Below are 17,470 nucleotides of genomic sequence, written 5' to 3'. Positions count from 1 at the left end.
TACCACCCAACACTAACAATACTTACAATTCTCTTTTGTGCCTGGAAACAGAATCATCAGTTTATACACTCCTTCTGCAGAGATCCAGTGGGAGCAGGCAAGATTTTAGCAAGAGAGCTTTGTGAGTTTTGGAAAGAGAAGGAGAGTTTGAAGAGCGACATTGGTACCTCTGGGTGCACCCAGCAAGGCCATGTACCTCCCAGGAAGGCCATCCCAGGGCTGCCATGCCTGGAGTGAGGGCTGCTCCCACCCTGTGTGGCTGCAGTGGCACCATCCCACCTTCTCCTCTTCTCACACACCTTGAGAGCCGTGGGATGAAGCACCAAGGACAGAACAACCACAATCTCTGGGGCCAGAGCAAAAAAGGGGGCACCAGTATTTAAGAACTTTCCATAATGGCAGAGAAGCTGGAGTGCTCCACATTCCAGAAGGGTGGAATGCACACTGCAGAGCCCACTGGCTCTTGTGGAGAAGAGGATGTGACCTGGGAAGGGCTGCACCCACCAAAACTGAACAACTGAACACCTGAACTTGTCATACCCAGCTTCTGCTCAAAATCACCCAGCATAAAGATGTACCCTCATCTCCTGTAATTCTGTAATGGCAGTGGAAGCTTTATGGAAGAATGTTTAAGTGACTATTTGTCAGTGGGATCAATATATCATGGTATAAATATTTGAAAAGTATAAAAACAAGCATCAAAACTGCTGTGGTTTGAGCTGTGTAAGTACAATTTTGTAGCAGCCCAAAGTGCTGCACCCAGCAGAGCTATTCCATCTCCTCCTTGAGTATCAGCAAACTCAGAATCTTCTCAGAAACACTGGCCAAGAGCTTTGCTGAGTGTGAAGGTGTCAAACTCAATTTACACAAAAGCATTTCTCCTCAGCCTTGGGAACCAGGGTGGCTCCCTTTGCAGGGCTGGAAATGTCCTGCACACAGCACTGTGACAGAGAGAGCAAACCTGGAACAGATGCACCACAGGTAAGGAGGCTGATGTTCACCTACATTTGTTATCATGCAAGTCGGTGACTGACAGAAATAGCCCCAGATTTTGCACATTTGAGAACATTTTGTCACTTTCCAATTAAAATTCTGACCTTGCTTGTACTGCTGGTATTGGATATAGCCTGGTATCTCTACAGAAACAATCTCCATTTACAGTAATATTTAAAAATACTAAATAAAAGAATCATGAACTGTTTTTCTAAGGAGAAAGTTGCTTAGACAAGACTGAATAGTGGACTGGAAACAGAATTGGAGCCAAAAGGGCAGCAAAATTGCCTTCCAGGAGATGGAATCTGTTTGCAAAAGCCTTCAAAGCACTGAATTCAATTAAGATAAATCAACAAATAAAACCACACTGTTGTAACAGCAATAAATAGACACTGATGACAGTTCAGTTAAGACCTGAGTGTCCACCTCCACTCCAGTTTTAACTGAAAATCTAGAGGACCTAGATTTTAAAAGATTAGCCAGAATAGTCACAAAAATAGAAAACCCAAGAGGCTTTGACCTCTTGTGTTAACAATCTATCATCTAACCTAGATGAAAGCTGCACTCCAAGTTGCCAGCTTGGCTCTGTGCCCCTTCCAGGCCCAAACCCAACAGCAGAGACACTGACAATTTGGGTAATTTTGCCACCACACCCAGAAAACACAACAGCAATCTGAATCTAGAGCCCAGCATGAACCAAGGGCTCACTTCTGATTTCAGGAGAAGCTGGGAGGCACAAGGCAAAATTCCCCCCCACAAACAGCTCTCATAAAAGAACTTTCCACCTCTGGAAACTATTCTGTGCAGGGCAGCAAGCACCTCCCCTGCAGCACGGGCATGCACTTGGCTTTGTGATTTATTCCACAAAAAGGGTTACCAGGGATGGAGTCATCACCTTCTATAAACATTTCGAGGGCAAAACCACACATGTGATCTCAGAGCAAGTGCTAGAGGAGAGGGAAGAGTGGAAACCACGTTAGAGTAATCAATTAATCTTATGTTCTCACTTTGGTTGATCAAGAAGAGCGGGGAGGTTTGAACACCTGTGTCTTCTCAGGAAAATGTTTTATTTCCCTGAGTTGAGCTTCTTGTTTTTAGGAGTGATTACAAGAAGCATCTTCTCAATTAGTCACTGCATTAGAAGCCACTTAAAAGTCACTTTCTGTTCTGTGACGCTTTTCGAGACAGAGTTATAGCTATTAATAAATAAATTATTAATGGCTACAAAACTGCTATGAGAAAGCTTCAGGACAAATTACTCTACTTTCTTTTAACCTTTAACCAAACAGATTTTCTTCCAATTCTTTCAGGCTAATACTTTCAATATAGATCAAAAGTAGGGCAATAGCAGTAGATCCTCCAATTTAGGTACTATATAGGAGTAGCTGACATTCATATGTAACACCTCTAAATGATGAATATGCACAGTAAAGTACACATCATTTTCTTTTTACTTAACAGTGGTAAAAACCAATCATCTACTTGTCATTTTCTACCTGCTTCTCAAAAGAAAAGGGTGTTTAGTCTACGAAGACCAGGCAGTGACTGTAACAGAGGACTTGATTTGTACATAAACAAAACTGCATTTTCCACCTCTGCAATAGGTTCCACACAGAATACAACTCAAATCTTTGAAGGTCCTTGGAAAATACAGATAAAATTGATGGAATTGTTTTGCTTTGACAAGTTCCAGTTCCAGTGCATTTAAAACCAATTGTTTCTAACAATTTTTAACAGTTTAGAAGCCATTTACTGCTAACCAACATTCAAGGTGTGCACTGGCTACACACTTTGCAAAATACAGAAATGTTTCTGCCTGAGCCTCCTTTTAGGCCAGAAAAAGGCAGAGCAGTACAGCACGTACACTTGTTTGCTTTTCCATTAACAAGATTCCTTGTGTCACTACAGCTGGCTCTGCCCATGCTGGTGACTGGAAAAAGCCTTACACTTTTTATTAGTTGCTCAGAAAGGAGACTGCACAAGGGCTATTTTCAGGCCTGAATATTTACATCTCAAAATATGGTTCATTTGACCATTGAAGAATAACATTCTGGAGTTCCAGTGCTCTTCAAGCAGGATAACTTTCCCAGAAAATTTGGAAGGACCTGAAGAGATATCAGGATTTTACCACACAATAGCTTACCTTTTAGTTTTGTTACAAACTATGTTTATTCCTTATGTGACCCAAATGCTGATGAATTATAATTCTAGGAAGTTGCCTTTCCTCAAGTTGTCCTTAGAAATGAACCTAAAAAATGCAGTTCTGGGTATATACAAAACCCAAAATATCATCCACAGAGAGGTTTTTCACACACAGCACTGTAGGACACTTCCCTGGCTATTCTGTAGAACTATTTATCTGACATAATGCAGTTTTAGGCATTTAGGACAATACCAAAGGTGATTCCATTAACAAAAAGCCAGCTCTTTTCATCACTGCACTTAAAATTCAAAACACATGTATTGCTGCCCACTTCAGATTTAACACAGAGTAAAAATAAAAAACTTTAGATCATTAAAACATTGTCAGCATTCAAGAAAATGAAGAGTTTACTCTGAAATGTGGATCTTTGCTGTATCATTACACTGATTAACAAGAGACATCCTAATCTTCAACTGAGAAGTAGGAATTAGGCTGCCTCAAGGCGTGCAGTCAGTAGATGGTGAGAAGACAGGATATACACAAGGGCTCATTGTATTGCAAATTCCAAATCTAACTCCCTGCTACAGTCATCACTGACCTGCCCTGGTTCCTCCTCCTCCTCACTTAACATCCAATTCATCCATTACAATAAAGCCACTTACCTGAACAGAACCAGAATGTCTTCTCCCACATGAAGTCCACTCTTGGCACCTACACATCCCAAACTGGATGCTTTAGGGCAACAGTCATCAGGCTGCCCCAGATGCATGTGGTGTTGGCTCCTCTCTTCCCAGCTCCCCTGCTTCCTCAGCACCTCCCGAGAGACAAAGCAGCCCCCACATCACAAAAGCATCCCCCAGTCTGAAAACCACAGTAAGGGAACATGACCTGTGCCTCAATGTCAACCCATCAGGAGGGAAGAAGCCAAGTACAGCCCATGGAGGAGGGCTGGAAGGAGCACTGTGCTCCATGGTGCACCTCGCTCTGTGCCCCAGGCTCCCACAGCTTCCACTACTTCTCTGTAAAGCCCAAGCAATCCCTTCTCACTAGGAGATATTTTTCAGAAAGCTGGTCTTTAAGACATGAAAGCCAGAGAAACTACTGCTCTTGGCAGCTTCTTCCAACAGTTAATCATCCATGTGTTAAAAATGTGTGTTTATCTTCTCATTTGAATTTGTCTAGCCTGATACAAATATTTATACTCTTCTTCCAAACAAGGCGACCTTTGATATGCTCAGTTTTTTCTAACTGGCATACACATTTTTTTAGAATCAAAGTGGAATTTGGCACTCCATCCTCATGCTGCAGAAGCACCTCCCTTGCTTGTGCTGGCAGAGGAATGGCCTCCAGAGCTGGACTGAGCCTGGGCAGCCAGAGAACAGGCAGGGTTCACTGGAGGAGGAGACACAGACAAACACCCACCACTTCTGCATTCACTGTGATAACTCGTGATCGTGTTTTCCTGATGAGAAAGGCAAAAGCCAAATGAGGAGAAAAGTCCTTGAAATCTATGTCAGCAGCACAAAACAAGCTGCATTGTTTTCCTGCTTCTCCCTTACTGGTTTCAAGGACCTTAAGATTTGCTGTTCTTCTCAGGGGTACACCATCCAATCCCAGAAAAGACAGAAGTAGCACTAGAGGTGTTTAATAAAAGAAAACATTTTGGTGGTTGTCCTAACTCTCAAGGTGAATGTCTCCACAGAAGGAAAATCTTCCACTTCTTTGCAATTACTCAGGAGCTCAGTCAAAAACTGAGGGCAGGAGGCTTGTGAATGCTACTCCTGCTTGCAGGCAGTGCCAGATACAGCCAAAATAGCTCCAAGTGAACTTCTAGCTCTCTACTGCTCTCCTGGACAGCCAGCTCCCACTCGGTGTAGAAGAAATGAATAATGCCCTTTCATTATCCAAGAGCAGTACATTTGGTGATAAGGACCTGACTGTATTTCCATAGGCACCCAGCAGCAAGAAATGAGATTAGCAGAGTAATTTTCAGGGGTGTCTGAGTGACTACTCAACAGGAGATGCCCAAGCAACTCAAAGCACCAAAGTGCCTTTTGACAAGAGGCAGTGATATTACACAAAGCCTGGCCCAAGTCCTCTGGAGACAGAAGGTCTTGTCCTCTAGCCTTGGCCATGTGAGTTTTCTCCATTTTCCTTCAGAAATACTTTCACAGAAAAGTTCAAAACAATTTTAAAACATCCACAGTCTAGCTCCCCCTGGAAGGAGAATGACAGTGACTGATACTGCAGAATGCTCTTACACAAAAGCAAAGCACAGTATTTCTATTGCTGAGTATGACAAATATCACAACAGGATGACAAATGCAGATTTAGTTTCTGTGAAGAGTAAAAGGCAGCCTCCAACTACATGTCTAGGAGAAAACTTTGCCAAAGGTGGCTATGGTGACAGTTATGCAAATGTGTGATAAATTGGCAAGTTAATCTTACTCTATATATCAGTTACAAAGATTAACACAGGCTTGACATGTATTTCTGGAGGGAAACCGAAAGATGGATGAGGCTGCCCAGTTTCTCTATCAGACATCTCAAAGCCTCTGCAGCCCTTATGACTTTTTTTATTATTGGGAGGTAAACTCCCCTCCTGCACCACAATTCAATCAAGCTTGTGACTGGAACCAAGACAGAAGATTCCAGAGCTACTGCTTTGCATTTTCAGCTGGTTTAGTAACACCTTCGAGCAACTCTGTTACAGACACGGCCAAGTAATTCTCTTTTCTGGCCATCACAAATCTGTGTTCCTCAATATGAATACTATGGCTGGATTCCTCTCTCATTCTAGTAACTCAAATAAATTCACAAATAAGAAACAATGCAGGAAATGTCAAATTTGACTTTTAACTTCAAAAAGAAGGAGGAACTGAAGTGTTCTCAATGTCACGTAACAGAGCAGCAAGCTCATGTGAGCTTTTCCAAACAAGGTGTTACTATTTCATCTCTCTCTAACATTCAGGTGAATGAAAGGATTCAGCTTTACTTTCACTGCTGGTAAACTAGCAGGTACAGTTTTGTTTTTTCTATTTTTATGAAATTCACTTGAAGTTGGTTGCATTGAAAAGAAGAGCTAGAAGAGCCCTCATTTGAGATTCAGAGGTAAATATAGGTAAGCTATAGGCCAAAGCCAAATTTTAAGAGTTATTACCAGAAGCCTCGAAAAATATTTTTTCTTGACTGTCAGTTTTAAATTAGGTTCAAAAATTACCTCTTTTTAGTGAGTTTAAAATTAACTCAATATGCTGCAAAGTTAACTTTATTGTAAAAGCCAGAGAAACTAAAGAGAATTCTATTTAATCACGTCCTTCTGATAAAATGTTTTACTTATCTTCTCAATTAAACATACTTTAATCCCCAGCACAACATTTTGAATCTGACAATATCTGAAAGTCTTCCACTTCCTTTATTCTTTTAGAAGGTAATTAGCAGTCAGGCCATCAGTGTAATCTACCTCACACCAGGACAGCCCAGCTTTCAGGCATGGGCACTATCACCTCCAAACTCCTGCCTATCTTTTGGCCACAGCAGCATGACAGAGCATAAAGTACTCATGTGGGGTTTTGATTAACTTTCTACCAGCTGTTCTAAGTGAGATAACACCTAATGCAGCACTGAGTCTGCCACAACAGAATATTCAGAGAAGTTTCAGTGAGTTTAAATCAGCACAGCTTGCAGAGGTTCATGGTTACGGCTCTGATCATCATGGGATTTTTATTCTTTCGTGATTTTTTTAATCTGACAGCACCTCAAACATAAGGTTTACTATTTTGTGAATGTATGACCTATAAAGCAGAGAATAAACCAACCATCTTCAGCTTTAACCTTTCAGGAGTGCACTTCACTCAACAACCAACTCTAGCCAAGATATATTTTTAAAAAGCAAGTAAGAAATCCACTAGAATTACAAATTCAAAGGTACAGTTTGTAACACTAACAAAGCCAACATTCTTCATTCCAGTCCTAGTGCAATGTAAGGACCATTTCAGCATCTCAGGTGGAAGGTAAGAAGTTCTGTCCCTACGACAACCACTTGAAGACAAACAATAACAAGAAAACCCAAACTGTCTATGTTGAGGCAAATCAAGTCTGTGGCCATAACTCAATCATAAAGTAAACAAGCCCTGAGGGAGCAGACTGTGCAAACAGGCTTTCTTATGTTCAAAAAGACAAAGTTTCAAATCTGCTGACTGGCAGATTACTGATGTCCATATTGCCACTAGCCCATCAGAATACCATGACTTAAAAAGAGGCAAATTTTCCAAAAATACTAAGAAACACTTCAACAAAAAGGTTAACAAGTATTTTAAGTAGTAGGCCCTTTTCAAAGGTTCTCTGACCACAAGCATCAAACAGCTGTAGCATTCATTCTGCAACACAACCATCTTCAGAAGCACTATCCTGTTACAACCACAGATTAAACTCAGGCAAAGGAGCTCAATGCTCAAACAGAACAGAAGCAGATTCAGGAACTCACATTTCCAAAAATAAAAAATAAAATCTAACTTTATCACTGGACTATCCCACAGATGGTCTGAAACACAGCACAGCTCAATACAAAAGACAAACCTCCAGTTACACCTAATGCCAAAACACTGAAGGAGTCAAGGAAACAGGATAACCAAACACAAACACTGAGAAGAGATACAAACCCTCTGGGCTTAGAGATGATGGGTTTTTAAATCTTTTACAATCTTGTTTTCAGCATTCTACCTCAGCTCATCAATTAATCACAAGTTGATACAGGATCCACCTGACAAATGCTACGCACACACTCTCTGCAGAGCAGCTTTGTCACCTACAGCCCAAACCAAGCCCTCTGATTCCCAGCAGAGAAGGTCTTGTGAGAACTGAGCACTGCAGGAGTGCAGCCATTTTACAGTGTGAAGCATTCCAACACAAAATCCCAAACTCCTTCAGTAAAGCCAAGTGAAAGGGGCAGGTGCCATGCAATCTATAGAGAAACTGGGGTTAGTGTGCTGCACTGGGATTACTGCCATGCACGAGGGACTGCAAAGAGGTTGCACCAGGAGAAAGCATCACAAAGTTCTTGTATCCACCAATGAACTTTGAAGCAGAGCATGAAGGACTAAATGACTTAGCAGGTTCAAAAACTCCATCTTGGTTTTTCCAAACCACTGTTTTTCCAGGAAGCTTAAATTAAATGGGATGGTGTCCCTAAACATTCAAAATTAATCCCTCATGTATGAAAAGATGGTACTTTTAATCCAACAGCACCTGGTTTTGAAAGCTGCCTCATCCCACTGTATATTTGTACCTAGCATCTGCTATCAGGAACTTTTTCTGTTGTTAATTATTTTGTACTATTTTGGCCAAAACTGAAGTGTAAGGAAATGTGCTGCCCTTGATGATCTATCACTTCTAATAAACAGGTCTTGTACATCTATGCAAATTATGGATTAGAAAGGAACAACATTAAATTTTTTTCAAAGCAACCTAACAAGTGGGTTTTCAGGAGAAAACAACCAAATTCAGCAAAAAAAATCTGAATAAAACATGGAATGTGAGTTTATTTTGTGTTTTAAAAAAGGAGCTGGATGCAAGAAGTTGCATTAAAAAAATGTTGGATGTGATGTTATTTCAAAAACCACTGAAAGAGATGGAGACTGTTAGGTTTAGGTCAAGTGAACAATGACACATTTTTAAGCCTGGAACTGGAATCGCTGGTCCAATGATGTATTTGGACGAAGCCCACATATCCAGTTCAACTACCAGCCTATGGAAATGCTGGTGTGTGGGTATCTCACTCCTGCAGGAATCTACTGCCAAATTCTGCCTTCTGCTGACTCATTCCCTGTGTTTTGCCAGTTTCTACCAAGGAAATGCAGCACTGCCACTTTAATGCTGCATTTTGGCCAGCTCTGACAAGCAGCTTCAGGGATCTGAGGGCAGAACAGAGACTATCCAAAAAACTGGATCTTGAGCACATTTAGTGTTAAAAAATTCACTACAGAACCCTGGTGTGACCTGTTGGTGTGTAACACTGTGAGAAGGATCACACTTTCCTGGGTAAGAAGATAAACATGTGGGTACAGATCTGCCACCCTAACTGTGTTCTTAACCTGAGCAAGGTAATTGAAATGTTAAAGAAGATGACTTGGAATAAAACTAGAAGGCAAAGTTTGGCACTTTAATATAAAATCTATGGGTATCCAGAGGAAGGCATTCAAAGTCAACTCCAGATTGTCCTAATTTTATTTGACTTGGTTAATCAATTTTAAAGCATTTTTTACAATTTACATAATTTAAAGGAGCACACTGCATCCTATAAATATAAATTAACATTTTTAATAACTCAAGACATCACAACAAAGCCAAATTTTGAAATAAATTTCATGTTTAGTTATCTGGATCAAGAAGTAACATACATGGGGAGGGGGAAAAAAACAGCATTAACAAGAAAACACTGTTTAGTTCTAAACTAAGTTTGTGCTTCTACATCAAAAACACAACACTGAAGTGACAGGAACTCTGCAAAGAACTTGAAAAGGTATATAACTGCTTTAGTCCCAAAACCAAAGTATATATTTATTTTTTCTTCTACATGTTATTTTTTTTCAGTTCTATCAAATTAGCATTAATGGTAGAGGGACAAAAGTACAATATACTGACTTTACTGCAAATACAAATTCTGTTGTAGCAGTTTGTTAGCTTGGTTTGGCTTAAGTTGAAATGGTTTTCCTGCATGAAAAACAAGAGCATATCTTTTCAACGTATTTAATAATCAACACATTTGTTAGTACAAAGCAGATGGTGTTCAGCAAGAAGGCATTAGGTGATCATTTGAAAACACCATGCTTTTTTTTTTTTTTAAACCACTAAGCCACCCTGAAGAGTTTTGTGCAGGCCAGATGTTCAAAGCTGGTGCACAGATGAAAGCTGCACATCCATGATCTATGCATGGAACTATCCAGAACCTGGCAGGTGTTAATATACACCATTAGTTACCTGCATGCTTTCTCTGTGACACACCAAAACCAAATCATCTTTCACTAAACTTTGAAAATCTGGTCTTAGCTACCAATGAACACTTTACTTCACTCCATTAATTTAACAAAGGGCATTAATCCATCTTTTGATTTTTGGTTGAGGACTAAAAATAAGAGTGAGATATCATAATCCTAATAATTTTGTCCAAATCTTCAAAGCAATTATTTGTTCTCAAAACAGGAAGAAAAAAAAAATCTCATAATTCTCAGTCTTTTTGTAATTATTGAATGTTAAATAAATAAATTTATCAAATGTATATTTATATTTACTACAGATTATTTTTTAAGCAAATCTCAGAATAACTTTAGAAAACTTTTTAAAACAGAATTGCTTTAGGCCTAGACTTAAAATAATTACATATTAGGGCAAAAGATGGAGTTAGAGAGTCAGCCTCTGAATGCTTCTTAAAAATAGGTGCTTCAAATACAGGTTTAGAAATGAAATTAAAAATAATGTTTTCAGTCACACTGAAGAAAACATCTGCAAAGAAAAAAGGCCCTCATCCTTAAGATTGAAGAAAAAGATGATAAGGGGGAAAAAAAAAAAAAGCACCGTTTTCCCAAGTTGCCCAAATCACACACAGACACAGGAAGGTTACAAATGCCATTCATGAAAGAATGCGCCACAAACATCAGCATTTATTCATTTTGAATTTTTTTTTTTTTAGCAAATGACAAAAGACTCAGCTCACTGGCTTCACTTTTGTTTACCTTTTGCTTACATTACACATTTAAACATTTGTCAAAACTTACTAAAGTTGTCTGCATTCATGCACAACTAGAAAACATCCTTAATTTATTTAAACCAGAAATGCATTACCAGAAATGTATTAACATTGTTCACTACTAAACATTAAAAAAAAAAAAAAAAGTTGAAATTATTAAAAAGGTTATCCTGGAACTGTTAACTTCACAGCAGACTTGAACTACTAATTGGCTCACATTTCAAATTGGAAAAAGCAAGATTCATGCTAGTGTTAGTGTACATCTCGCCCTAGCACTACTGAAGGATCATGGTTCACCTTGATCACAGATAAGAAAAGAAAAGTGCATACAGAAGTTTACAACAATTTAAAGGACAAAAAATGGTCCAATTGATGTGGTCCCAACGATTAACTCAAAAGTCTATGACAAATACGAGCTTCTGTGAGCTACTTATACTACTTAAGATTGAGTACCGATATACAGAAAGTTGAATTCGTTTGAAATCTTCAAAAAATGTTCCTGTCAATCCTCAAATGGTGGCTGTTAGAGCTTAAAATTTCTGTTAAATGCGTGCGTTGAATTACTTGTTATCCAAGCGTAGCAGCTGCTCCTTACCATTTATTGTTAGCGACCTTAACTGGCCATCTTCTTCAACTTCTACTCTCTCATGTCCATTCTCAACAATCCTGCAGGACAAAAACACCATGAGCCATTTCAGAGCACTGCAGGCAGTTTTGAACACACACCAGACCTCAGGTTAGATAACAAACTGTAAGGGAGCAGCACCTGCTTAATGCAGCTGTACTTGGCAAGCTTTGGTATTTACCAGCGCCGGAGCTGGCACCAGCACCCAGCTGCATTTCCCCACTGCTTGGTCAGGAAAATTGCCTTCTGCAAGCTGGAATCCTCCAGGATGTGGAGTTCACAGCTACAGCTGCCACCTCACACATTGTCACAGTTGTGCTCATACTACACACTGTTATCTAGGCCTAAATGCCTTGACAGATCAACTGCACAATCTTGACACTGCATTTAGTCCCTATCCATTTGTTAAATATATGATATTCTAGATCCAATCACAATTTTGTACACAAGACAGTCTAAAATCCATTTTTAATTTGATCAGGGCAAGTAATTTGTAGACTTACTATATACCAACTTTATGACCAGCATGCATGTTACAAAACTCAAGTATCACTGATTGAAAAGAGAGATTATTAAAGAGCTTTTGAGCTTTCAGATTTTTCTGGCATACACTCAGAAAAATATTATGACCACACCAGCATGTGATCCAGAGGCTGTTTGTTATTAAGGGGTCAAGATGATAGGAGGTCTCCAGTACAACAGTTCACAGAAGAACCTTGCACTTACAAGTATGGGACCCAAGTTAACAAACAAAAACAATTTATCCTCCTTCACTTTTCTGTAATTTTCTATTAAGTAATGAAATTACTAGATTGTTCAGTACTCCTATTGATTATAATACTCCTATATTGATTATAATACTCCATGTAGGTTTTTCTTTAGTTAACTAAGGCTTGGGTTTCCCAAATGGAATTATTTCCCCATCACAAGCATGAAATGGAGAGAAAGTACAGTGTACAGGACTTGAAAATTCACTTTACAACAAACAGGCACATTTTTTCTCCAAAGCAGGCTTCAGTTTCTCATTTCATTTAACAGACAGAAAAAAATTACTAGAAAGACTTTACTCAAACACTGCCTAGGAAAGCACACTAAGCAGATGCTAGAGAAAATTCTTTCATAACATCTGCAAAACTAAAACTCTTCCCAATTTCTAGTCAAGGACTGTAATAACAGGTGCAGCCCTACAGAGGAGGTTCTGAAGCCTAAAAGGGCTCCAGCTACAGCATTAAGTAACTCAACAATGCCAAGAAGAGACAGAGAACCCAATAATCCAAGTAATACATAAAAACATGTATCACTATTTGTGTGTGTGCAAAGATACAATATATTTATATGCATGTAACTATAGGTATCTAAGTCTCTACATATAGTTTCATATAAATGTATTTATATCACTTACCTCTTTGTAGTAATTTTTCTGCCATTAACTATTTTAGTTGAGGTTGATACTGATTTGAAGTTTCCCATTCCACTGCCACCAAATGACGTAGAGGAGAATGATGAAGTAAGGCCTCCATGTCCCAGGGAGCCAAACGAAGTAAAACCTATTGAAAAAGAAGGCATTTGAATAAAATGTAATTTTGCATAGCTGTGGGATCCAAATTTATCATTGATTCAGACTTCATCCTACTTTCAGGAAGCCCTCAGCTGGTTTCATCACACAGCATCAGTGACTAGATGGCATTAACACCAGCCTGAGAATAAAACCACGGCTCCAGCCCCATCCACTTCTCTCATATGGAGCCACAGTTCAAGTTCCAAAGGCACAGCATTGTCCAAAAACCATTTGCCAATTCCTCCCCTGAAAAGGCATTCAACCTTTATCACACTCTGCACTCAGAGGAAAGCCAGCAAGCCTAATGAATCTGATCATCAGCTTTAGTGCAGATGTTGGGATGCCCCAAGCTGGCAAACAGAACAAGTCCTGTATCAGTAACACCCCAAGCAATGCCCAGATTCCCAGCACTCTAAGCAGTACCATGGGGTTTAAGGCACATTTTCAGGACCTGTAATAAAAGCCCTCACACTCCTGAAAGCAAACAGAACAAAAGAATTCTAAAGCCCTGAACAAACTGTAGCACCAAAATAAAGCAAACAAAGTTCTACTTCTTAGAGATCTGTTCACTCTAGATGAACTTTCAGGTAGCCCAAATACTCTAACTGTGGCTTAATTTTCATTTACACTTTACAGACACCAGCTTAATTAAAAAAAAAAAAAATCAGTCACAAAATTGCCTGAATGGAGAAGCCAGCTTGTTGTATTGCAATCCTTTGTGAGCCAAAATTGCATTCTTTCTTAAATGTTATGATATTTACCTGTGTCAAATGGAGAGAAAGCACTTCCAAAAGCAGGGAATCCACCAAAGGCAGAGAAAAATGATCCACCACCACCTCTGCTTCTGCTTCCCCTTTGACCCCGCCTGCCACCGAAGAAGTCCTCAAAAGGGTCTTCTACAAAACAAAGACAACATTTAAGAGTCAATATCACTGAGTGATGCTGTATTTAATCATTAGGGATTATTTATTTAAAAAAATTGTTAACAGGTAAGATTCTTCCTTTGAAACATTTGAGGCTACTGAACTTAGACTCCCCCAAAGGTAATTGCTATGCTCCTTCTGGTCTAAATTCTGCTTGCTCCTGGACCTAAAAATAATTTTGCATTCAGGTACCTGAACTTTCTAGCTTATTTCTATTCAAGATTTATTGTGGATCACCATGATCTGAAAAGTAACTTCCAGGTAGGTTGTATTAATTATTGAAATCTAAAAACAGCAGCCAGGGATTGATGACTCATAACCCTAAAGTGTTCCAAGTGTTTAATTTAGCACTTGCCACATTAGATACTCCAAACACGTCTTCTGATGCACATTTAGCAACAAAGCATGGAAGTTTACACACAGTGTCCCAAGGAGGCATTCAGTCTGTACCAAGCAGGAGGGAGAGGGCAAAAATAGAGAAAGGGGGTCATGGATAAAATGTTATTTTAAATTCTAGTTCCACTGTTATGTCATTCAGAACAGCTATTGTTCCATCCCCACCAGGAAGACAATAGTCTCTTTCCAAAAAGGAAAAAAAAAAGATGGGGGAGGTGTCAGGCCATGGGGTACAACACCAGCACCTACACAAGCAGTCTTTATTTACTAGAATTATCAGAAAACTGCTTTTCTCTAATTCTCTGGGGACATAGAACAACAGAAAAGAATTGCAATCATAAACCAGAAAGTCAATAAACATAACACTTGCCTTAAAACCAGCAAAGTTTAGGAACTACTCTCTTCATCAATCACAACTCTTCCAGAATGAGTGTTATTTAGAACACACCAATGATTTTACCAAGGTTTTCAGTATTGTAAGTTCAGAATAAACTTTTAATGAAAACTGCAGGACCTGGTGATAGCAGCAATAGAGGTATGAAAGCAAGGAAAGACTTGTGACTGCCTGACTGTTCAGAACTACAGCTGACAAAGTGAAGGTCAGAAATGCAGTATTTGTTCCACTTCTGGTACCTCCACAAAAATCCAAACTGATTTATGATAAATCACCAAGTTAATACAATATGCATTATGCATCATTTAGTAATCAATATGATAATAAAACTATGTAAGTTACCATCTGGTTTTGTGCAATTACTTAAATATGGAATGTCACAATGTATTTATGCTAAACAAGGGCAGCTGCTAAAAAAAACCCTACCCCCTCCCAACCTCCATAGTTTTTGAGTAAAACAACACAGGACCTAACTTTTATCTTACATACACTGGCAAGCAAGTGGCAAGACTTTTTCTACCTCAGACACTTTTTGTTTTGTAGCTTTTTTTCCATGTAAAGCAATTTTTCCTCAATATAAAGATGACCTATTAGTACCTTTATAAAAGTTAACCAACACTTAAGCATGGAAATATGGGAATTATTATAATTTCCAAAACAAGCACTATGTCCATTTTTAAAATAGGCCAGTTTTGTCAGTCTAGCATATCAACCAGCAAGCACAACCACAGCAGTTAATTGTTTTGTAGTCCAATTTATTCTCACAGGAATGACTCATGGGTTAGTTATGAAGGTCATTCACTCACGTGTACAAATGATCTATATACTGTATTACTCCCACTGTTAAGCTTTCTATTTATAATCCAAATTTTCTCGTTACCTGGAGTTTGAATAAAAACAAAACAACCTATCATGTAAGCTCTGTAGTTTTAATCTCTCACAGCCTATCAGCCTATTCTGCAAGTGAATCTCTCCTCCCCAGCACAACAGCTGCAGAAACAAAGTTATTTAAGGGAAGATCATGGACTCTCCTAGAGATCCCTGATATCAACCCAGCTTCTCAGTGGATTATTGCCACACCAAAGCCTAACCAAGATTTGGCCATGCCTTATCAGCCTGCACAGCAAAGGAAGAGGTCAGCACTTGGTATCAGCACGTGTTCAAACGTCAGGTGATTGCTGTCAGCAGCCTGGGAACAATTCTCCAGTGCTCTTCCTGTAATTCTCTCAAGTGAGACACAGCAACCACTCCACCGCAGTGCACTGCAGAATGCTCAGCAAGATGGATTATGCTGGGACAGGAAAAGGGGCAGGACTTGTCAGAGAAACTACTCCTTTATGATTCTGACAGCCAAGTACAGCAGGCAGAAGAAAAAATAATACCAAGAACACTGAGAGAAGGCAGCAGGAGGCTGCTGCACTATCATTTGTTGTATCTACCACCAAACACACATTAATATAGCAAACTCACCCTGTTTATGCTTTTACTCCCTAAATCAGGATGATTAATAGCACCACTCAGCAAAATAACAACATTTCAGCCCTCTAAGTCTATTTTAGCAGAGTCTTTCCATCCCTGATAACCTTTTCACAAAAAAGGCCTTTTCCAAACAGTTCAAATGCAGGGTGTTGGGGTTTTTTTAATGATTCCTCTTATTATAGTCATTTTGGTACTTCCAGTCCATTTTTTACTGAATGTGAGCAGCGTATCAGATTAAGAAAACTAAGCAGCAAAAAGAGAAGAAAAAAAAATACAAAAAAAAACCAACAACAAAAAAAAGTCAAGGCCTTTCTAAAAAGGGAAAAATGCTACATAAATACAACTTCCAAGCTTCAGAAAATCAAAATGTTAAACCAGTGATACTTAAGAGTATTACCAACCACTGTCTGGAGATAAATTCAGTATATTATAATCTAGGTATTACCAGAAGCTTATGGGAGGACAGAGTATTACATTCAGTTTCCATAAAAATGCTGGAGTATACTTCTAATGCAGAATTTGTGGTGCTGTAAGAACAGCAAAGATCAAGAGAGAACAAAAGGTGAGAAACCTCAAGGAAGCCAATGAGAAAGACTTCTTATCTACCAACAACAGCAGATGACATGAATTTTTTTGGAAAAAGGCAAATGCTTATGCAAAGAACTCATGGTAGCCCATTACCAAAACATCAGGCAAAATGAAGGACCTTCAGGACTCTTGCTGTTACTAGGTAGAAAGACTGAAGTTACAGAAGCCAAAAAATAATGTGGAGATTGGAACACAAAACCCCCAGCAATACAGATTGTACACTAACAAACCTGTCTGAAAATAATTGCATTGGAAGTGATGTTTTCAGGAAAATTTAATTTCTTTAGAAGAATCACTGCCAATTCAAATGCAACAACTGTCTTGATCCTCTAGGTAAAACATTAAACCTGCTCCCTGAAAACCATGGAATATTACCTTGCTTGTCTGTAGTCACAAGAAAAGCATTTCACCTCTAAACAGGTCAAATAACAACAACTACTGTAATAAATATCACACTGCAGCTCAAAATAAGGCAGGTCATGATCTCTCCACTCTGAGAGGTCCCCAGCTGTAACACAGAAACAGGATTTTTTTCCCTTTCAGTTCATAGCAGAATACTACTTAAAAGATGTGATTGTTTTCCCTTCCTGCCTTGTGATCATAGAACCAAATAAGTTGCACTAATTC

General features: G+C 39.0%; 1 protein-coding gene across 9 annotated transcripts in view; it reads right to left on the bottom strand.

Moving 5' to 3' along the window:
• The window catches only part of DNAJB6 (DnaJ heat shock protein family (Hsp40) member B6), a 57,691-nt gene that overhangs the window by 19,613 nt on the left and 20,608 nt on the right, over nucleotides 1–17,470 (bottom strand). For 8 of the 9 annotated variants that reach the window (XM_077191481.1, XM_054654134.2, XM_054654278.2 and 5 more), the window contains 3 exons: nucleotides 13,825–13,959; nucleotides 12,908–13,052; nucleotides 11,476–11,546 (listed from right to left, as the gene is read on the bottom strand). In XM_077191481.1, coding sequence (XP_077047596.1) covers nucleotides 11,476–11,546; nucleotides 12,908–13,052; nucleotides 13,825–13,959 — 351 coding nt within the window. Of the gene's footprint in view, nucleotides 1–9,343; nucleotides 11,547–12,907; nucleotides 13,053–13,824; nucleotides 13,960–17,470 lie in introns of those variants that run through there. The other variant, XM_077191774.1, reaches the window with a different exon arrangement.

Source organism: Agelaius phoeniceus, chromosome 1 (assembly GCF_051311805.1).
Source record: "Agelaius phoeniceus isolate bAgePho1 chromosome 1, bAgePho1.hap1, whole genome shotgun sequence".
Taxonomy (NCBI): Eukaryota; Metazoa; Chordata; class Aves; order Passeriformes; family Icteridae; genus Agelaius; species Agelaius phoeniceus.
The sequence above is the reverse complement of the archived record's forward strand: the minus strand, read 5'-3'. Positions and strand labels throughout refer to the sequence as shown.